This window comes from Miniopterus natalensis, chromosome 18, assembly GCF_054644295.1.
Source record: "Miniopterus natalensis isolate mMinNat1 chromosome 18, mMinNat1.hap1, whole genome shotgun sequence".
In the NCBI taxonomy this organism is placed as follows: Eukaryota; Metazoa; Chordata; class Mammalia; order Chiroptera; family Miniopteridae; genus Miniopterus; species Miniopterus natalensis.
Genome location: NC_142098.1, coordinates 21,831,523 through 21,853,822, shown reverse-complemented (window position 1 = coordinate 21,853,822; position 22,300 = coordinate 21,831,523). Strand labels below are relative to the sequence as shown.

The 22,300-nt window shown below is 42.0% G+C and overlaps 1 protein-coding gene across 1 annotated transcript in view; it reads right to left on the bottom strand.

Annotated features, from left to right (window-relative positions):
- The window catches only part of ADAMTS18 (ADAM metallopeptidase with thrombospondin type 1 motif 18), a 114,147-nt gene that overhangs the window by 44,734 nt on the left and 47,113 nt on the right, over positions 1-22,300 (bottom strand). Inside the window, exons 2-9 of the mRNA XM_087827240.1 lie at positions 21,947-22,233; positions 19,644-19,837; positions 19,292-19,375; positions 17,549-17,708; positions 16,104-16,209; positions 13,001-13,138; positions 10,196-10,349; positions 5,805-5,900 (exon numbers count right to left, since the gene is read on the bottom strand). Of these exons, the coding sequence (XP_087683366.1) occupies positions 5,805-5,900; positions 10,196-10,349; positions 13,001-13,138; positions 16,104-16,209; positions 17,549-17,708; positions 19,292-19,375; positions 19,644-19,837; positions 21,947-22,208 (1,194 nt within the window). The 5' untranslated portion in view covers positions 22,209-22,233. The remainder of the gene's footprint in view (positions 1-5,804; positions 5,901-10,195; positions 10,350-13,000; positions 13,139-16,103; positions 16,210-17,548; positions 17,709-19,291; positions 19,376-19,643; positions 19,838-21,946; positions 22,234-22,300) is intronic.

Genomic DNA, 22,300 nt, shown 5'->3' with positions numbered 1-22,300 from the left:
AGAAATAAAATGTGGAGCAACTGCTACTCCCCACAAGACCCTCGAGATAAAGCAACAGTGAGAATGGCCCTGGCCTCACGGAGTTTACAGTCTAATAAATAGCCCATTGCATCCCACCCTGAGGAGGGAGACTCAAGAGAACCATCTACATGAATGAATAATAATTATACTGGAGTGATGATGGAAGAAACTTACCAGAATATTTCCTACTGAGGGTGGCTTTACAATTAAGGGCTTTCCCCCAGTATATACATCCACAGTGTGGTCTTTCAAAATAATGGGGTGTTTTCTAACTGCTGGTTTCATGTGTCACATGTTATATTGGTTGAAGTATAGCCCAGGGGCATTTTTGCCCCCCTGGAACTAGCTCCAGGGTGTATTTATGTAATAAACCTTAGACCTATGCCATGCTGCACGTATTTTCCTCATTTATTATATAAATCTTTTCTTGTACATGCCTCTTATGTCTAATACTGTTGCTTTCTTAATGACAAAAATATCTATGAATCCTCAAGTTGCAAGTTCTAAGCTTTGATGCTTTAACAATACAAATGACTTGAGAAGTCTCTATATTGTCAATCATTTAATTCATTCATTGTTTTGTGCCATCACAACTAAAACAATCCTGGTCATGCTTTCATAAGAATCCTTATTGGGATTTCCTAAGACAGGTGCATCTGACTAAAAATTGAATGTAATGCCTCAACTTATTTTTACTGTTCAAAATATTACAGATGTCCTCTCTTCTCCCCATTGACCCCTTGCACCCTGCACCCACACTCCTCCCGGGTCCCTCACCACACTATTGTCTGTGTCCTTGGGTTATGCATATAAATTCTTTGGTTAATCTCTCCCCACCCACCCACACCTTCCCTTCCCTCTAAGATCTGTCAGTCTGTTTCATGCTTCCATGTCTGTGGTCCTATCTTGTTTGTCAATTTATTTTGTTCCTTAGATTCCATATATTAGTGAGATCATGTGATGTTTGTCTTTCTCTGCCTGGCTTATTTTGCTTAGCATAATACTCTCCAGGTCCATCCATGCTGTCCCAAAGGGTAAGAGGTCCTTTTTTATGCCTGAGTAGTATTCCATCGTATATATGTCCCACAGCTTTTTTATCCACTCATCTACTGATGGGCACTTGGGCTGTTTCCAGATCTTAGCTATTGTAAATTGTGCTGCTATGAACATAGGGGTGCATAAGTTCTTTCTGATTAGTGTTTCAGGATTCTGAGGATATATTCCTAGGAGTGGAATCACTGGGTCAAACGGCAGCTCCATTTTTAATTTTTTGAGGAACCTCCACACCATTTTCCATAGTGGCTGCGCCAGTCTGCATTCCCACCAGCAGTGTACTAGGGTTCCCTTTTCTCCACACCCTCGCCAGCAGGAGTCATTTGTTGGTTTCTTGATGGTAGCCATTCTGACAGGTGCGAAGTGATACCTCTTTGCGGTTTTAATTTGCATCTCTCTGATGATTAGTGATGTTGAGCATTTTTTCATATGTCTCTTGGCCATCTGTATGTCCTCTTTGGAGAAGAGTCTATTCAGGTCCTTTGCCCATTTTTTAATTGGATTGTTTTGTTTTCCTCGTGCTGAGTTGTATGAGTTCTTTGTACACTTTGGAAATTAGCCCCTTATCAGATGCATCCTTGGCACATATGTTCTCCTCTACCTTATCTTCTAAGTCACTTATTCTACCCTCTGCTTCATTGAGCCTGCTTTTAATTCCTTCCAGCGTGTTCTTGATATCAGATATAGTACTCTTCACTTCTGCCTGGTTCTTATTTATGATATCTAGCTCTTTTTTCATGTTTTCAGCAAGTTCCTGGACCTTTCCATTAAGTGTCTTGTGGTTCTCATTAATTTCCTTGCACATGTTTATAACCACTACTCTGAACTCTGTTTCTGATAACTTAACTCCTTCTCATCAAGGTCTTTTTCTGGAGATTTTTCCTTTTCTTTAGTTTGGGGGGGGGTATTTCTTTGTCTCCCTATTTTAGTTTCTCTTAGTGTTTGTATCCGTATATTAGATATATTTGCTGTCTCCCAGTCTTGTGGGGTGGGATTTTGTAGTGTGTGCCCAGTGGAACCCAGAGGTGTGTTTTCCTTATACTTCTGAGCTCTTTGCTGTAGGTATGTCCGTTTTGTGGGTGTCCCTTTTGTGGGTTCTTTGTACTCTCCTGTTGTGATCGGGTCTAGAGTATTATCGACGCATCCTTGGGCGGACTCTCCTCTCAAGTTGGCTAACTGTGGGGTTCAGCCCCAACCATGTCATGTGAGCTGTTGTACGGGTGCTGGCAAAGCTGGACAATACACAACCAGACTGCCAGGAAACAAGTAGTATCTTATAAAACATCCTTCCAATCACAATGAAAACATCCCAAGAGAAAACAGAATTGGGAGAGTGAAGTGAGAACACAAATACTAAAAGGCAAAAAAAAAAAAAAAAAAAGAGAGAGAGAGAAAAAAGGATATTATTGCTAATAGTAAAGAAAAATAAAAAATAAAATAAAAAGTAAAAAATAGAGATGCTGCTGGGAAATAAAAGGGGCAGAGGAAAGATTCTGAAAGAAGGGCAAGCAAAAAATTAAGGGTAGAGAGGATAGAAAAATAGTTGAAAAATAAAAAATAAAAATACAATAGAGACAAACAGAAACAACCAACCAAACAAAAAGGCAGGAAGACAGAGAATAAAAGGGGAGAAAAAGGAAAAAAAAAAGTTATGCCAATGGATCAAAAGAGAGAGAAAGAGGGACGGGGTAAAGCAGGGGCAGGGATGGAGGCCAATAGGAGATATGGGGGAAACAATAGAGAAAAGCAGTAAACGTATTGGTTATCATGATAATATCCCAGCAATTAAGCGGGGACTAGGAAGAAAATCTTGATAATAGAACAAAAACAAAACAAGCAAAGCAAAACAAATTTTTTAAAAATTAATGACAAACAATTTAAAAAAGAAATGTTTCTTTTTTTTTTTTTTTTTTTATAAAAAGTCCATCAGGTGAGTTTTGTCTGGGCAGCTTATGTTGTCTGTGGCTCACTGTTTTGTGGGCTGATTTCGGGTCTCCAGGGAGGTACCTGTGTGTCAGCCAATGTGAGGAACAGTCTAGGTTGGGCTCTGGTGTCCTTAGGTAGATGGTTGATCTGAGGCTCTCCACAGGCCACCTCCTGTCAGCTATTTTGCCTCTCCCTTGTGGTTGCCTGGTCTTGCTCCAGAGTCTTCTGTAGAGTCTTTAGGGTGCAGGGTGGCTAGTGTAGCTCAGGGTGTCACTCCCCGTAGAGGTGTCGCTGTCAGGCACTCACTGTGCAGGAGTTAGTCTCTGCTCCACCGCCAGCTCCTCAGTCCCTCCCCTGTCCTCTGATTCTAGTTCCCCAGGCTCTGGCCTGCTGCAGCTTCAGATTGATTTCAACCTGTTGTCTTTTCTGTCTGGGTCGTTTCAGCAGCCTGGCCTCAGTGGGTTTGATTAAAGAACATTCCAGTGAGCCCTCTGCCTGCCCAGCCCCCAGCAGGGGTGTTCAGCGTTTCCTCCAGCTCCCAAACAACAGTCCCCGAGAGTCTTATTCCTATGATGTCCTCCTGTGAGCTGCTCTCCCCTCCCCCTCAGGACTGTGCCCTGCGGGGTGTCTGGGGCCTCAGTGAGCGGGACCTGCCCCTGTCCTGTTGGGGGCGGTGCTCCCGGCTGCGGGAGCGGCCGCCGGCTCCACCCCTCCCTGCTCAGCTCTGGTTGGCTGGTTGCTCTGGACGCATATTTCAAACTCTCTGCTCTGCGCACAAATCCCAGCCTCCGCTGGTCTGCCTGCCCAGTGCAAGCCAGGAAGGTGGGGGCCAGTTCAGGGATCAGAAACTCAAAACCGCACAAAGCAACACACAGGCAGAGAGTCGGCCCAGCAAGGCCCCCAGCAGGAGGGGACCCAAAGTCAGCTCCCCGCACTCCTGACCTCAATAAAGCTGGGGCAGCCCCATGCCCGCTATCCCGGCTCCCCTCAGACAGGGTCAGAAATCTCAGATTCACCCCACCAGCAGCTCCGGGGTCACCCCGCTGGCGGCCCTGGTCCCTCTCTAGCGGCGGGAGGGCTCTCTTCCCCTTCCACTTGCCATACAGCTCAAATGCTTTCTGGGGTTCTACACAGTGCCCGCAGGAAAGCAGGGGGTCCCTGTAGGTGGCTGCTCAGCGCAGCCCTCTGGCCCCTTTATATCTGGAAGCCACACACTGTGGGACAGCCTTTCCTGTGGTCACCTGGGGTCAAAGACTCCTGTCCTGGCTGCTGCCATTAGACGTGTTGTTTCACTGGGAAGGCGTGGTCCCCTCCTCACACCTCAACTTTTAAAACATTTATTTTCTTTAAAATAAAAGGAGCTAAGCCCTGGCAGGTGTGGCTCAGTTGGTTGAGCACCGTCCCATGCACTGAGAGGTTGCAGGTTTGCTTCCTGGGTTGCAGGCACGATCCCCAGCAGGTGGTGTGCAGGAGGCAGTGGATCGATGTTTCTCTCTCATCAAGGTTTCTCTCCCTTTCCCTTCCTCTCTCTCTCTAAAATCAATAAAAACATAAAAAAAAAAATAGTTAAAAATTGCAAATCTTTGAAGAGATGCTGAATGACTTAACAAATGTCGGAAAGCATTTTCTGAACATTTATTTTCATGTGTGTCTGTCCTTGCCTTTATTGTTACTCTGTCACTGTAGGTCTCTCATCCGACCGAAGAGCTTCAATTCAAATTCCAGCATCCACCTTGGTGCACCCACTCATTGTAGTTTATTCTAAGTGCACACCTGATCCCCAGCAAGATTCATTTCTCATTCATTTGGGCCTCGAAAGCAATTCCGTGCTTCAAGAAGGTGTGTTTATAAAGAAAGTTAGAGTTACTGGTTTCCCCACTAGATGGTAAGTTCTTGAAGAGATATCCATCTGTAAGTTTTATCCATCTGGGCATCCCCAGAGCTTTCTGTCTCTGATGTTTAGTACACAGTCAGGAAATTATTGTGGAACTGAATTCACTTTCAATGACTAATTCTTCTACGCAGCCTGGTGCTGTCTCAGGAGAGCCAAAAGCGGAGATAAAAAATCCTGTAACATCATATGCTCTTTCATTGTTCTGCACTCCCCTCTCTCGGTCTTTCAAAGGAACACCCCAAATCTGGATGATTTCCTGTACTTCAAGTGTACCTTTCCCTCCAGATTCTACTGGGAAATGTGAAGAAAAGGAGAAACGAATATGTGAGAGTTCTTCATTCAAAATGCAAAAATCTCCCATAATCTTCCACAATGGGAGTGGTTCTTAGGGTTGAAGACACTGGCTAGCAAAAGGGTTTTCTGATACAACGTAGATGGAGACGTCGCTTACCCTTCAGCAGGAGTCGCTATATGTGATGGGAGTCTACTGGGCCTAACACAAGCTCCGTGACGGGTCCTGTGAGGGATTAGTAGAGGCCTTGTAGGGAGGGACAGTCTTGTCTTTGTTACTCAAAGGGCCGGCTGCTCCCTGAGGCCTTTCTATGCCAAATCAAGTTTAAAAGACAAACAGCATACAATGACACGTACTGGCTCATTGAAAGATAAATATTTTGACCCAAACCTCCATTTAAAATTAAAAATAAACATAAAATGCAAAATAAAAATCATCTTCATAAACAACTGAGCCAACTGGCTTATGTTAGCGCTGAGTAATAGCTGCTAGATAATGCTGGTTAATTTACAGAGAAGTCAGAAAATACATGCATCCTGAGGTCACACAGCACAAAGAGTTTGGGTTCTATACTTCATCAAGTTTCTAGAACTAAAAACTAACAAGTACGCAGTTTACCATACTCAAGCCACACGCGGTCCCTTCCGCTGCAGGCATGAACTTGGTCTCACACCTGTGACCCACCCGATGGCACCAAAGTGACTTGCAAATGTCCTGAAATGAAAGGGGGAAGTGGTCAGGGTGATGATACAATAAAAACAAAAATAGTCAAAGCTTTTGTACACATTATATTCTGAGGTGGCTGAAATGAGACATTATTCAGAAAGTAGAGGCAAGAGAAGTTGGTTGTAGCAAGGTAACCAGTGCTATGTTCCACCCAATGAGATTTCTACACTACCCACATATCCATGTATGTTTAGGAGTGACTGGGGCATAACAATAGTTAATTTAGAGACCATTCGGCTTGAAGCTATAAGGTCTGTTTTCTAGAAACAACAGAAACAACAACAATATAACAAGCAGTGAGGCAGAAGAGGCCAAGACTGGAATAAGGCCTGATTCAAAGCTTTGTCCTGGAACTCCAGGTTGCATGTCCTATGGATGTGTTATAGAAGCCTTTTATTATTTTTATCTTCACAGGACTGAGAAAAGAAAACACAGGGGACCAGAGATACGTGTAGTGAGTCTGCTCTAATAGACTATAAAATCCTGTCTCCCCTTCCCCCAAAGAGACTGGAAGGATGTTCAGGACACTGCTTGGAAACGGCCCTGCCACCAACAGGCCCAGACAGGTGCCACGCACACCATTTCCAAACCTCCCAACAGCTCAGAAGACACAACATGCAAATGTTTCCCACGGAGATGGACCTGCCGCTGACATGAGCAGACAGTGGAAGGCAGCCTTCCAGGGACGTGAATGAGGTTCCTGCCCGCCAGCCGCCTTACTGTGTCACCCTGGGCCTGAGGCGGCCCAGATAATGTGGGAAAAGGGGAGACGACATCAAAACGGAAGAATGGGATGGAACCATCGAAACAATAAAAGCCACAGTGAGAAAGCCTTTCAGAATTAAACTGTTTTCCTTCTTACAGCCAGGGGAAAGCCCTAACGCACACCCATCACCTATGTGGCAGCCACCGAAGTGACCCCGGGGCAGACCGAAGCAGAGAGGCCCAGTCTCCACGGCCAATGCCAAGCCACAGGGCTAAGGGGAAGGGGCAGCTGGAGAAGCCAGGGAAATAAAGCAAACACTCCAAAACACAGGGATTCCAGAGTGAAGGAAGGCAGGCCGCGCGAACATGTTATTTCTCTCGTGGTGACGTCCAGAAGGCCCGCGTAATTACAGCCAGCCGCACGCCTCGGCCACCATGCGCCTCTGAGAACGCTCCCTTCAAAGCAAGCAGAAAGGGGAGCTTGCACTTTTTTTTAATTCATTCCCCCGGCATATTCGACTAACTTTTCCTTATCTGTAATTCCCTAGGCTTAAGTCATAATTTAAGGGAAAAAGAAAGAACCAGAGACTTCCAGGTCTCCTGTTGCCTGGATGTGATTTTTGAGAAGAGTCCCAATGCCTTCTGTCGTGTCACTCAGGGGCCACTTCTCCAGCTGTATTCCAAAGGACAGATGTCCCTTCCAATAAGTCCCGACATGCTAAAAAATGTTCACGGTCCTTGCAAATCAAAGTTCATAAAGTATCTCAAACTTAACACCTTTAAAACGGGATTCCCCGTCGGTCCCCCCAAACCTCCTCCAGGTTCAGCCCCTCCCAGCTCACTTTATGACGCCTCCACACTGCTAGGTGCTCAGTTGATAAATCCCAGCCTCGTCTTTGACTCTCTTCTTTCTCCCAGATTAAGTCACTCCTGTCTCCTTGAGATGAGACAGGGACCGGGGCAAAACCCCTCCACTTCATGAAAATGGGAGTGCTAGAAAATGTTTTCTTTGGTTATCACTGAGAATCCAATGAATAACTACTGAGCATTTGCTAATCCGTCAGGTGCATGCTAGGCATTGCAGGGACTGTCCACCTACTGGGGCAAGGGGTCTGCACAGACGGGTATAATACAGTATCACAAAGTTCCCACGGTGACATACAGGGTGGAGATGGAGCCCAGAGAAAGGAGTGTTTAAGTCTCCTTTGGGGGACGGGGGGAGAAGAGGTAACACTTGAGCTGAATCTTTGACGACGACAACAAACGATTAGATATTTGTCACGTGGATGACTGTGCAGCTTTCTAGAATGGGAAGTATATATGCAAAGGCTTGTAGATATGAGAGCAGGAAATGTTTGAAAAACATACCAGGACATCAATACAGCTGGAACATAAGTCCATGGGGAAAGATAATGGAACTTGAAATATGATGTAGTAAATTTAGCAGATTACAAAGTAGGTGTGATTTAGATACTAGGAAGTTCCTCTTGGCTCTCCATTCTTTGATGCCAAAGTCAAATTCTCGAAAGAAGAAAAACATGCTCATCCTATTTTATTTGGCATGCCTTTGCCTTCGAAGAGAATGCTCTCTAAAGTGACGAGCCCGAAACTATTTAGGATAATTCAAATACTTTTCCCATAATTCCTAGTCTTCTTCAAGTCCTCTTGGTGTGTCTATAAATGATCATTTACTATAAATGATCATTTACTGAGCTCCTGCCATGTGACAGTAACTGCTGGTTACTGAGGCACAGAGTATGAGCTGAGCATTTCTAACACAGTAAAATAACCAGCATGGAAGCATGGATCAGTCTTTTGAGAGGCTGGGGCACTCTGGCAGGAAGCACTGACTCATTCACTGAGTCAGTAAGCATTTAATATGTACATAATAATCCAATGCAAGTGCTCCCTCCTTCAGGCCTGTCCAAAAAATGTGCAACCATTCGCCAGATTCACTCATTTTCCTGAACACTTTGAAAGGGAACAGATATCCAGCTTGATATGAGGCTGGGAGAGGCGGGGAGACAAGATAAGTGATAAAAATAGCCAGCCCCAGGCCCTTTGACAAGGAAGCCACTGTGAGGGAACAACCAGATGTGATGGTGATGATGCTACTGGAGATCTGGGAGGAGCGCAAGAGGAAAGCCCTTATTATTTATGGAGTGCTGAAAATGTACTAAAAGATTAATCCTCACAATGACCAGGATAGAGCTGTTATCCTCGCCTTACAAATGTGGACATGAAAGCCGAGAAGTCAAGTCACTTGCCCAGGGTTCTAGGAAGTGGTGGAATAAGATTGTAAACTCAGGTCTATCTCACTGCAAAAGCCGGGGTGGGGGGTGGGGTGGGGGGGGGGTGGTGGTGTGTATGTGTGTGTGTGTGTGTAAAGTTTAAGACTGTCCAATTCAGTAGCTCCCCAGCTTGAGTGTGCGTGTGTATGTGTATGTGTGTGTAAAGTTTAAAACTGTCCAATTCAGTAGCTCCCGAGCTTGAGCATGCATCAGACTCAACTAAGAGTCCCTGTTCAAACACAGATCGCCAGGCCCCACCCCAAAGGTTCTCACTCTCTAGGCCTGGATGAGACCTGAGCGTCCGCATTTCTACCAAGTTCCAGGTGATGCTGATACACTGCACCTGCTGGTTTGACAGGACACTTTGAAAACACCCTCTTATTTTTTCCCTCTTGTTGCTTCTAAACACTACGCAAAACTGCCTTTCTAGGAGGCACAGAGGAAAAAATAGGCTGCAAGGAGAAAAGGTCAGAAAGGGATCATAATGGTAAGACGATGAAGAACCTGAACAGAAACGCACCCTTTTCTTGTGTTGCTGGAGCTGGTCTGACCCACTGCAGCCAGCAGGAGGAACAGGAGACAGCTATTTTGAAAACCCCTCCTCCTCAGGGCCTGGCAGGCACCTATTTATGATCCTCAGAGAGGCAGTCATGGCTCAAGTTATAAACAGGTTTGGGAACAATACCGAAAGGTCGGCTGTGGATTGGGGGGAATATTCCACATTCAGGGTCCACCTACCATTTCTACATCCTCAGCTTGCTTTTGCCCATCTATTTTTCTCACAATGCTGAATGAAAGACTTGACACAAATATCTTAAGACGGCTCAAGATACACCTTGAATTTTTACGTATCAAAAAAAGTTGGCTATCGTCAAGAGTTTTTGTGTAATATAAGAGGCACATGTATGTATTTTGGGTGGTGACTGTTTCAAATAGATCATATCGAAAGGGAATGTGAACACATTCGAAAGCAGAGATGAGCAGTAGGTAAAAGCTATTGTACCCAGATTTACTATTTGTGATAAAAATCTTGGTCTACTGCAGAGGAATGTTCTTTCAAGGATGCAGTCAGATGGTATGAAAACCAGGCATGGTCTATGGGGGATAAGACTGGATAATTCATTGACAGCAAAATTGCCACTTAATTATCATGCCAAACAACTGACAGTTTGGAGATAACCCAGACTCTAACCCTTGGCCTTAGCAAACTAAATGTTTATACTTCGGTTAGGTACACAGACACATTGCAGGATCTTAAAGTAAGTTTCGAATCACAAGCAAACATACCTTCACAAAACCAAGGCTGCATAACTTGGCTTTTGCTCCAAATTGCCACTTGCACTGTGTGTCAGCATCATAAATCTGTCCTGGTAGTTTGTCCGGATATTTATACTGTCCTGTTTGCTTGGGCTCATCCACCAGACACCCAGCCTGAGGTGTACTGCAGTGATAACAAATCTTTATTAATGACCTTGTTTATCTGTGATCTGCCACTTAAAATCAGACACCTCTGAATGCATTCATGCAGAGAAAAATATAACATGGATAAAAAAAACAGGAATATGCTTAAAGTTAAAATGCATATTTATTCCAAATAGTGAGTTTTGCCCTGGTCTAAGAAGATGAAATTTATACAGACGTAAAGAGTTTCACCTGGTACTGAAGTTGTAGCCATCCTAGTGACCTGGTTGGCCCACTAAGAGATGGGAAAGGTCTACATATTTGAAAACTCTCCCCAATGGTCTGGTTCAACAATATCCAACGAATTTTTATTGAGTGCCTACTCTGTGGACAGCATTAGGCTAAGTCCTAAAGGTACAGAGTAAACCAAACACAGAGAGAGTGCCTGTCTTCATGGAGTTGAAAGTCATGCTACCTTTTTTCACACATAATGGGGCAGTAGTCGAACATGTACTTTACCTCAAAGGATCTTTAGAAGTAAAAAAAATGAATCGGTTTTTTGAAAGGAATCAGGAGAAAGGACACATGGGAGCATAAGGCAGAAGAGTTTCCTAAGGCATGTTTAACTGGGATGAGCTGAGATTAAAAAAAAAATCAGTCTTGATGGCATGGATATTCTTAGAAAGAGCCTTATGTCCATTGACTTACTTAAACTATTTATCAATGAGAGGTAAAACGGCATGGTGGCTAAGTGTGACTTTGGAGTCAGACAGACAGGGTCCTAAGTCAACCATGCAACTCTTATACATCTCATTTCTGACAATGACGCCCATAAAATCTGTTATAGAGATAAAACAAGAAAATGCAAAGCACTCAACACAGCATAGTAAGCATTCAAAGTTAGCTGCTGCTGCTATTAATATCACCTAAAAGCATGTAACTGTATCATATAAATGATGGATACTGAATCTACAGGGTGGGGCAAAAGTAGGCTTACAGTTGTGAGTACCCGAAACAGAGCTTATTCTTGTATTCTTGTATTATTATTTATTAATTATTGTATTATCTTCCATATGAACTGTAAACTTACTTTTGCCCCACTCTGTATATTAAAATAGTTGACCTTGATTTATAATATTTATTCTCACATGAGATAGAAAAGGTAATTCCAGGCCCCAAGTCATGGACTTAAAACTAAAAAGAAAATTTTCCATGTGACAAAGCTTATTATTAGCAAAAGGTTTGTCAGTTTTTCACTGCCTTTTGGGACATCATTTGTCAGACACCTTAACATTGAATCAGCCTTGCCTGTGCTGTGAATATTGATAATTCTGTAAACATTTGTAAGTAATATGCAGTGGTAGAGGTGTAAAAAAAAAAAAAGTAGACTCCCCTTATCTGCAGGAGGTACATCCCAAGACCCCCAGTGGATGCCTAAAACCGTGGACAGCACTGAACCCTTTATATACTATGCTTTTTCCTACGCATACATACCCCTGGTAAAGTTTATAAATTAGGCACCATAAGAGATGAACAATAACTAGTAATAAAATAAAATAATAACAATACACTACAATAAGTTATGTGAACGTGGTTTCTTGCTCGCTCTGATAACTGACCTGATGACTCAGGCAGCTGCTAAATGACTGACGGGTGGGTAGCGTGTATGGTGTGAATACACTGGACAGAGGGAAGATTCGCACCCCGAGCAGGATGGAGTGGATTTCATCACGCTACTCACAGTGATGAGCAACTTAAAACTTCTGAATTTTTGAATTTCTGAATTTTTCCACTTACTATTTTTGGACCATGGCTGACCATACGTCTTTGAAACCTCAGAGAAGGAGACTAGTGCTTCAATATCAATTCCCAGAGAAACTCTGTTAGTTCCCCTAACATCCGGTCAAAGGGAGATGGGATTAGAACCTGACAGTTCTTATGAGTCAACACAGATTAATGAGCTATAGCTACATGCATGTAAAATTACATATATTTATATATGTAACAGCTATAGTGCTGTTACAACGGTCAAATAGTCAAATACAGATCATAGCTAAATAAAATTAAAGGAAACTTCAAAGAGTTTCAACTTTGGGTTCATCAGTTAAGATGAATCAAGTAGCACTACCTTTCTAATTCACACTTTACTAATGTAACCTAAGAGTTCATTAGTAAAATAAAATTTTACATCGCTATCACCCCTTTGGATAGCTTTTGGACATACAGCTAGCTCCCCGCCATTCCAACCAAAATAGCCAATCAAGACCATCTCCATTCATTAAAATCCAGCACACCACGTTAGCATTTTTTACTCCTCTTACCGCCAGATTGATCAATCAGGTTAAAAATAACTAGTCACAGTAAAAATGCAACATATCTCGCAATCTCTGGAGATTACAGAGTAATAGTTATAGTCACACATCCTGGGGTCATAGCAGACCTAAGTGTGAGTCTTATGTGTGCAGCCCACCAGCTGCGGGACCTTGCACACACAGTCCCCTCTCTTTCTGGGGAAAAGGGTTGCTGCGAGGATCGAAGGCGGCATCGTGTGGAGCGCGCAGAGCGCCACACCAGGCCTTCCCTCTGGCTTTTCAACAGTGACACCGTCCCCCATCCGCGTCCCCGTCGGGGGCGGGGGGCTTCCCCGGCGGGTGTTCGCGCCTCTGGAGCACTGTTCGCGGCCTGTCTCACCTGAGGAATTTCTTGAGATACTGCCGGCTGCACGAAGACCAGGAAAACACCCCGTTATTGCCGGTCAGCGTGGGGGACATGATGTTGCCTTCGGCCTTCCTGCAGGGGTTGCCTTCGCCGTCGTGGATCATGCCGAAGCTGAAGCACAAGGCAAAGCGACAGAGCCTGCGCTGAGCACCCCGTTTCCCTGACCGCGGCCGGGGGGGGGGGGGGGACGCGCTAAGGAGGGACGGGCCCAAGGACGGGGGCTGACCAAGGGTGCGAGGAAAGGGAAAGGCACAAACGGACGACTGCTTACAGCGCTGTGCAGCTCATGGAGAACATTTTAAAGGCTGCCCAGGGCTTTGTTACAGTATGTCTTGGCTGCAGAAATAAGAGGATGGCATATCTGCTAGCTATTTTAAGAGAGAAAATTTAGGTCAAGAATTTGAAGCTAAACTGAAGTGATGAGAGAGTCAAATTCTTTTTTTTTCAAATAGCAAAATTTTTTCTTTCTTGCCACCAATCACAGAAGTGTGGTAAGGAAGTTCAGAGCGAGGAGGAGGTAGGGATGGAGAGAAGCCAATTTTAAGTTGTTTGTGGTCTGTTCACGCGTAAAGCGAGCGCAACATACACACTTCTAACCGCGAGCCATTTATGAGCTGAAATCGCCAACGCTGATCATAATGAAACTCCCTTAAGTCACAAACATCTTTAAAGATTAGTGGTGGAACCCCCCTATTGAAGGCATATAAAGGAGTTTTTTGGAATGCACTTTATGAGAAAGCTTTGATTTGTCCCATTTCACCACAGAAGGTCCTAGCAATCACAGAGTAAAACTAATTTTAGGTGGTTTACTCTCCAGAGATCATGTGCATGACCCCTAGATGGTTCCCAAATCTCCTGACTGGCAGAGTAAGTAGCGGGTACACCACATGCGACACCCACGCCATAAAGACGCGCTATGTTCCAGTGGTGAAGAGGAGAAGAGCTGGCTTAATCATCTCTAGAGAGTTCAGTACACAAAAGAGCTGTTTGTGGTTTTTCTAAGGAGGCAGAGGGTAGACAGATATCAATTTTACCATTAATTTAGATTATTCTTAACCTACTTAGGAAAAGGAGCATATGCCTCTGAAGAACATATTTTTATGAGGCAGATAGGATTCCTGCGGAAATAAACGTGTCATTCTGATATAACCTTGTTAACACGGTTAGCCCTTGAAGGTAGCCTACACCAAATAATATATTACAATATAATGTAAATTCATAATTATGTGATAACCACGGATGGGATTCTATTGCGACTCGTGTCTAGAACTAGCCAGTTTTCTAACATTCCTCTCGATGTATAAGCAGGTAATACCAGATGACTGTATCCTGTGACAGCATCAGTGAATGCCCAGCTATTTAGAGGCGACAGATTCACAAATAAGTATTCATTAACTTGCAACATATACTCAGGCAAAGCATTTTCTCTTCCTCAGCTTTGCCCAATTCAATTCTTCTTTATACCGAACCAAGAAGCTAAGGGGGTTAGTCTGGGAGATGCCCCCTTCTAAGTATATTTGTGAAAGTCAAAAACAGAAGGAAATTTATATGTGAAGTACCAGAGGAAAGGGTAAGAATCAGACATATGGGGATGGGGTGAGGAGAGATTAAAGCCTTTACTCAAAGAAGAAATGGTAATTAAATGAGCATTTCACTGGAGTTTTATGAACATAATAAAACCAAGTTTGAACTAAATTGAACTTAAAAAGGTTCCATTTTCTAATTTATTTTGATTCAACAGCTTTTTAGAAAATAATATACATTTTCCTTAGCACATGTCAAAAGTCATACCAAAATCTCATGAAATGTCCGTTTCAAAATTTACCTCTATAAGGCTATGTTATTTAGAGTGTGAGTATGTATATTTTATTTTATATCTTTTCTTTCTTCTAATTCTGACCATTCTCTCCTCACCCCATCTGCAGAATGTCTTTGTTTTTCCTTACGTTGGATTTCAATTTTGGTAACTTTAACTCATAACCAAGAATAATTAGTTTTTAATAACCAGTATTTTGAAATGTGAGAGACCTGTTAATTTGGATTTCACGCTGGTGAAACAAATTTAGACACACGTTTGACATTCATAGATATTTTATTTCCTGCTCTGTACAAAGGGGTCTTGTGCCTAATGGGCATTTTTGCACCACCACCAATCATGGTAAAATTGATTCATTCATACCTTGCTTAGAAAGCAGATGTGTACATACTTAAAATTCTGGAAAAGTGTTAGATAACAGTAATGGTCAAGATTCAAGTTTCCTAGAGATAATAAATTTAGCTCATGAGATACTAACACCAAAGTATCAAATATAAATTATAGTTGTGGAATAGGTGACATTTGCTTTTATTTTTTAAGTCAGAAGTTAACTGGATGCTCTGAAAATGAGCATTCAATATAAATGTTGAATATAAGGCACACACATAAACAATCCTGAACTCATACATCCAAAGAGCTTGCCCTTGAAATAGACATTTTTGCAAAACGGTATGCTTTTTTAATGTAGATGCTGTTGCTCAAATAGTGTTTGAAAATTCTCTGTAGAATTGTATCCATATGAGATTATATGCCTCGTAAAATACATTCATATTCTTTCTCTTAGGTTTCTGATTCCTCATCTCTAACTATACTCTCACAAAAGGAAGATTTGCTGGCAGCAATTAAAATAATATTAAGTGCATCAATGAAGCCAACTAAAAGAATCTCTCAATATGCATCAAAAGTTTTAAAATCATTAACATGTCATTAACATTCTTGGAATTTACATGTCTCCATGATTATTTCCTTAGTATAATAAACTAAAAGTCTCTTCAGTAAAACATGAAAGAAAATAAACAAATGCCTAAGTTACCAGAGGATCCATTGAACAACCTGCAGTTCATTGTTGCAACTGTAATACTGTGTGGCTACTAAACGTTGTTGTTTAAAAAGCACAACATCAACAATGACCTTTATTGAGTCCTTCTTATAGTCAGGCACTACTCTAAGCTCCACACAAGATTTATCCTAATTATTCTACTTAGATCAATAGTAATCAATACAGGAATGCCAATGAATGAACCAACTGTTTTCACTTACTTGTGCCCTGACTCATGAGCAATGGTGAATGCCAGGCCAAGCCCTGTGTCCTCATTGATGGTACAACTTCGGTACTTACTACACATTCCACTGATGGGGGCAAAGCCTATTGAAAGATCAATTTCAAACGTTAGTCCAAAGGGAACACACACAAATACTTCATCATTTCTTATGTTCTCTAAATGTTCTGCACAGTTTTAGTTTAATGGACTCAAGGGTTTGGGGTTTTCTTTGGCAGTAAAACACTAGAGATATATGGTTCTCTCTCCTGTCCAAATAGATAAATGCAGTATTTAATATTTTCTTTCTTCTTAAGATAGTATCATTAATTGAAACTCCTAGCAACCTTGTGAAGTTGGTCTGAATATTGCAATTCTTGCTTTACACGTTGGATAGTAAATCACAGAACATTCATATACCTTATCTAAGTTTATTATTTGGGTCAAAGGAGCTGCTGAAACAATAGCTAAACCAATGCAAAATGCTCACACAACAGTAATATTATCAAAGCTCAAGGTTTGTTTTCTAAGAGGACACACATTCTGGTCTATTTTTAAAGCATATAACATGAAAATGCCTGAACAATGTGAGTAGATTAAATTCAATTTTCTCCTGTTCACTGTAATGTGATAAATATTCCTGTTCCAAAAATGACTTCCTTCTGAGAGCAGTTATAAAATCATTCCAGCCAGTCCCTGATTGCATCTTGAACTACATGATAGTGGTGAATGTCTTTCTTCCCAGTTTTGAGTCCTTATAACTAGAACAAGGCTGTGGACCCAGTTAGTATTAAATGCACACTTGTGAACTGACTGCACCCACCTTGCAGTCATGGTGTGAGATCTTCTAGGGAACCCAATGCACGTATCATGGGTGGCACCATCACCACCACCACCACCACCACCACCACCAATACTGATCTAGGGGACCATTAAGTCATTAAAAAATTGTTGAGTTCCTACTATCTGCGGCAAAATACACTAGAACATATAGTAGAGATGCAAAAGATTCAGTGCCTACACACTATCGTGTACAAATATAGAAGACCTGAGACCTTCAAAGGTCAAGTGACTTTCTAAAGGAGATGTTGCTACCTAGGAGTACAGGTAAGAACCATGGAGACCAATCAAATTCTCTTCAGCTACCCAGTTCTGCAGCCATGATGCTTACAAAATAAACCACAGCTTGTCTAGTTAAACAATTTATCTTGTGCCTCAGTGAGCATCCATAGAGTTAAACAGAAAAATACAGAAAGGGGCTCCCCATTGCATGCCGAGCTCAGTTAAATAGAACGACACTCACAAGAGGGTACAGTGAGGATACGTCACAATGTGAATATTAAGTCTCCTTATTAACGAGCTTAAGGGCCACCCACCCAGCAGAAAAATTCCATACTGTGTTTTCAGTGAACAGGGGTGTGCGCAAAGCATCTGTTCATGCCGTACCTAAAGTGTCGCACGGCTCATTCTTCCAGGAACAAATGTCAAATCCCGTGAGTAAGATGGCATGGTCATGCCTCTTGCCATTCTTTCCAACGAGGGCAGACTGCCACTGACAAAAACTGTTCAGAGACTGGTCCGCATGATGGTTGATCGATAATCCTCCCTGCGGGAAAGCCACACAAATCAGAGGGTGAATTTGTCACAGCGATGAGAATGCGGAGTCAGTCCATTTCCACAGGCAAACACAGAAGCAGCATGTTTCCAGGGAGGAAGGTGAGGAAAAAACTTGAGCTAAGGTTGATGACAATTGGTTAAAAAGAAAGAAAAAAAAAAGAGAAAAACCTAAAAGCTATTTTGGGTAAATGCTCACAATATTTAAAGTGAATATAGAGTTTCAGTAGTGTAGTTTACGACCAATTATATTTCTACAAGTAACCTGACGTTGGACTGGAACATCCTTGTGCATCTCTTGCTGGTACCACCTTTACAAAAGTACTTTGTTAGAACATAATGATAAATTAGTGGTGATAAAGTTCAATGCCTCTTCAACAGAGCATGGGAAAGATAGTGAGTACCTTAGCTACCCCTATGTCAAAATTTCCAGCAAAGGGCTTGGTATATCATAGGTTACAGTCAATCAATCAATCAATCAATCAATCAACCGACCAACCAACCGAGCAATCAAATGAAAGCTCACTGAATGGATGAAGGAACACGGTTACAAGATTCGAAAGGGTAAGGTAGAACCTACCCTTAAAATAATTATTTATCAAAACGTTTCCTTACAATTATTGAGTTGGGTCAGGTTGAGGGTTTTTGGAGAAGATCTTCAGTTATGAGTGAGTTAGGATGCCGCTGGCTTCAATGTCCTTGAGCAAAGTGTAAGGGGTAGGTTAAGACAAAAGCGTCTCCCAAACAGCACCCCCCTGCCCCTTCTACCTTTCTAAAATTCCAAGAATCACTTGACAAGTTGTTAACCTCTGCAGCTCTACACAGCTGGGCAATTAGGTTCTTTTTGCCTTGTCTCTGCCTCCCTGCTTTATACATTCATTATTGGGCTAGAGATAAAGATAAAAAGCCACAGCGGACTTTAAAAATAGTCTCTTTAATTGGTAATCCCCAACTCAGAAAAATACAGCTTTAACATCAAAACAGCACAAAGCAGTGAGTGTCGTGCACTTTAACATTTTATTATATGTTCTGATTTTATAATTTACCCTGTGTCTTTGTCTTGCACCTCACTGTAATGAATTCAGAGCAGTTAAATATTCCTTGTTTATTCTCTGTAAGTACCCAAGATGCTGCTGGGGAGACAGGAGGTTTCCTACAAGAATTTTCTGATGGCTTATTTTCAAATTATCCGTTTGCATATACTTGCTATTACCCAGCCTATCCAACTTTCAGAATCCAATTAACCCTTAAATCTATATAATATTTATATTTTTGGATATAATGTAAAATTTATATTTTACAGTTGCATTTATATTATACATGCATATTCAATCATATTTTATGTGCCATTGTGTATATATGCATATATGTTATACACATGTAATAGACAGATAATTATTTTATAATGTTTCAGTTATTTGAATACACAATCCTATTAGAATGTACTTTCCTAGAGGTTAGGGTCAGCATATTTTCAAATGTGAATTTTTATTGATCAGAAAGTACATGATTGGTACATAGTAGGTGTTTAATAAGCGAATCCGAACGAAGAAATAGATTCAGTTTTTCACTTACAGGGTCCTGTTCCAGGAGGATGAGGCTCACTACTACAATGTTGATATCACTTCCAATGGTTCCATCTTTAAATAGGCTGGAAACCTGTTGGAACAATTGAAGTAAAAAATAAAATAAACAGAATCTGAAAATTTCCAAAACTGGGTAAGGGGGAAACCAATGAGAAATATTTGTACGTATAAAGGCTTTAATTTTACCAAATATATGTACGATGAAGCCAATTTCCTCAAAACTCAAATTTTTTCAATAAAAACACATGGCTGCGTCTACTAATCAACCCACCCAAGAGAATTCTAGGCTTTCGAGCTGTTTTGGAGAGTCAGAGGGTTGGAGCCCTGACAGCCTCCCTTACCATGTTCATGACTGTGAGAATGTAAGTGGTGACGTTTGCCTTGCCATGCTTTTCCACCATTTTCCTGTCTGCTACCACAAGGGTTTCCACGTTGAGGCCCCTTTGTAACTTCCCAGCTGATCTTCTGGGCCGCCCCGTGCTCCCGTATTCATCAAACCTGAGATAGGTGTCCTCTGCAGGAGGCTTGGGGGCATCTACAATGAACACAAGAGCATTTGGAAGGGATATCAGTACAGAACATTTGGGTGAGACAGAAATCTAAATGAGGGGAGCAGGACTATGTAACCAACACTTCACTCATCTACTGATCGGTAACGCTGTCATTGCCTGTCCTGGGGCTTGGCACCTAGGTTGTGGTCAAGAAAGATTCATTCAATAGGAGATTGGATGGATGAATGGAAGAATGGGTGGGTGGGTGGGTGGCTGGCTGGCTGGCTGGGTTCAATAACTCAAAATGCTCTAACGAGTAAAAGAAAAGCTACAATTCTAATGGGTCAAGAAAAATTAATTTTGTGAGAATAGTCTTTAAAAACAGAAAATGCTCATTTTATTGCTAAAAAACCCCTGAAGAAAGACATCATTCTTTGCATGTGAATTCATGATAACCCTTTATGTATTACTTCCTAAATAAAATTTAGAAATATATATCCTGTAGAACATTGCTTAAGTCTTATACTCTTGTTTTGTCAACACAAACTTTGATGTAGCACAAAATAAGCGGTCAATCAGGTCTTTGGCCTGATACTGATTTAGTTATGGGGAAACAGCAAAGTCAGGTGGATATTTAAAAGTACAAATACTTCCTAACAGGTAAGGTGTGGACACCACCTTAACAGAATGGTTACTGGCCATAGCCTTTGAGCAGAGCCCTGAACGCGCCCGTTGGGCCAGGCACGATCCCTTTAGTGAATGGACAGTGACAGTCCAAGGGTGGCTGGGAAGGTAAAGGGCATCTGGAAAGCTCAGGACAATGACTATGTAGACTAATATAGAATTATTTTAGTATTTAACAACTGGTATATTTAAAATAGTGACGTCCACTCTCTACAGAGTGAAATTAAAAGAGCAAGCCATTTAGAGGTGGACTTAAAACCTCAGGTTGGCCATGTTGGTGAGTGACCTTGAGTTCAGTTTTCATATCTCATTGCTGCTATGATTATCATTAAAATTATTACTACTACTATTACTATAGATCCATGCCAAATGGGTGTCTCTAAAAGAGAATGTTTCAATAACACTTCAAATGCAAAAACCAATTAAAATGGTAAAACACTGTCTTTCGTTATTGCTCCCGGTCAACATCTCAGTGACAGAAGCTTCCCTGCTCGGGGGTGGAACCATCACTTGGTTGCCTGTCCAACTCACTTGCCACTCGTGGCCACTGAGCCTTTGAAATGTGGTTGGTGACAACGGAGGACATTAATTTTAAATTTAATTCACATTTATATTTAAAAAAACAACACTTGATTCAGTTATTAAAAATGTAAGTATATTTGGAACAACTTGAATATGTAAATCTACTTTTTCAACCTTAAATTTTATGAAATCTTACAGATTAAGCATTTCTGATGACAGTTTATCATCTCAGTTAAAACTGTGTTCTAAGTGCAAAATAAATACTAGATTTCCAAAACCTAATATAAAAATAATAAGTTATTACACTGATGACATGTCAACATGATATTTTATGTATATACTGGGTTAAACAAAATATCTTATTAACTCTATATTACTAAAATTAACTATTTTTAATTTTTTAAAAATGAGGATATTAGGACATTTAAAAATTACAGTTGAGGCTGGCATTATATTTCTACTGAACACTGCTGGTCTAGAAAATGCAGAAGGCTGTGCCTGGGTCAGCAAACCATGCCCATGGGTCCAGCTAATTCACTGCCACCTCCACTCAGGTGCCAATGTTCTTGTTTCCTGGGAAGTTTCTCCTTCAAATCCTTAAAAGGAACACCCAGCCACCCCTGAGGGTTCACCTCTGACTTCTTTAGTTATTGGGAGACTGGGAACTTCTCTCATGAGCCCAGAGATAACATTGGAATCTGTGCCTAAAATGTAGGAGATGCTAAAAGAACAACAACAAAAAAACATTAAAATCTTCTCTAGTTTACCCAAGAAAAATTGAGAACTGATCACCTAGTGTTTGCTGATGTCTGTCTCATCTCCAAGACTAAAATCTGGGGGTGCTCCGTGTAGCCCCATCTTAACCTGCAAAGTCAGCATACCCGCTGGCAACCAAGGAAAGCTATTGAGGGCCCACGTAAGAACAGAACGAGAAAAAGTTTCCTTACATACATTTCTTGCGTCGTCCACAAAAATGCTGCTTTGGCCCCCTTGGACGGGGCTGCGCTCTTTCTTGACTCCGCTCCGTGGGGGGCGCCTGACCTGGGGGTCGGCCAGGGTGGCTGCGGCTGGAGCCCAGGGAGCCACGGTAGCGCTGGACGGTCCCCTCGGCGGTCCTCTTGTACAGTACGTGAGGGTGGTGGCCTGCAGGTGGCCTGTAGTTGTGCTCCCGGGCCAGCAGCTGAGGTAATGGCGAGATGAGGAATTCATTTTTTCGTGTCCTTATGAGGCCTGACTAAAAAGCCAAACACAAAGAGGACGTTAACGGCGCCAGGGGTGCTGTTCCCGCAGCTGTTCAGCGG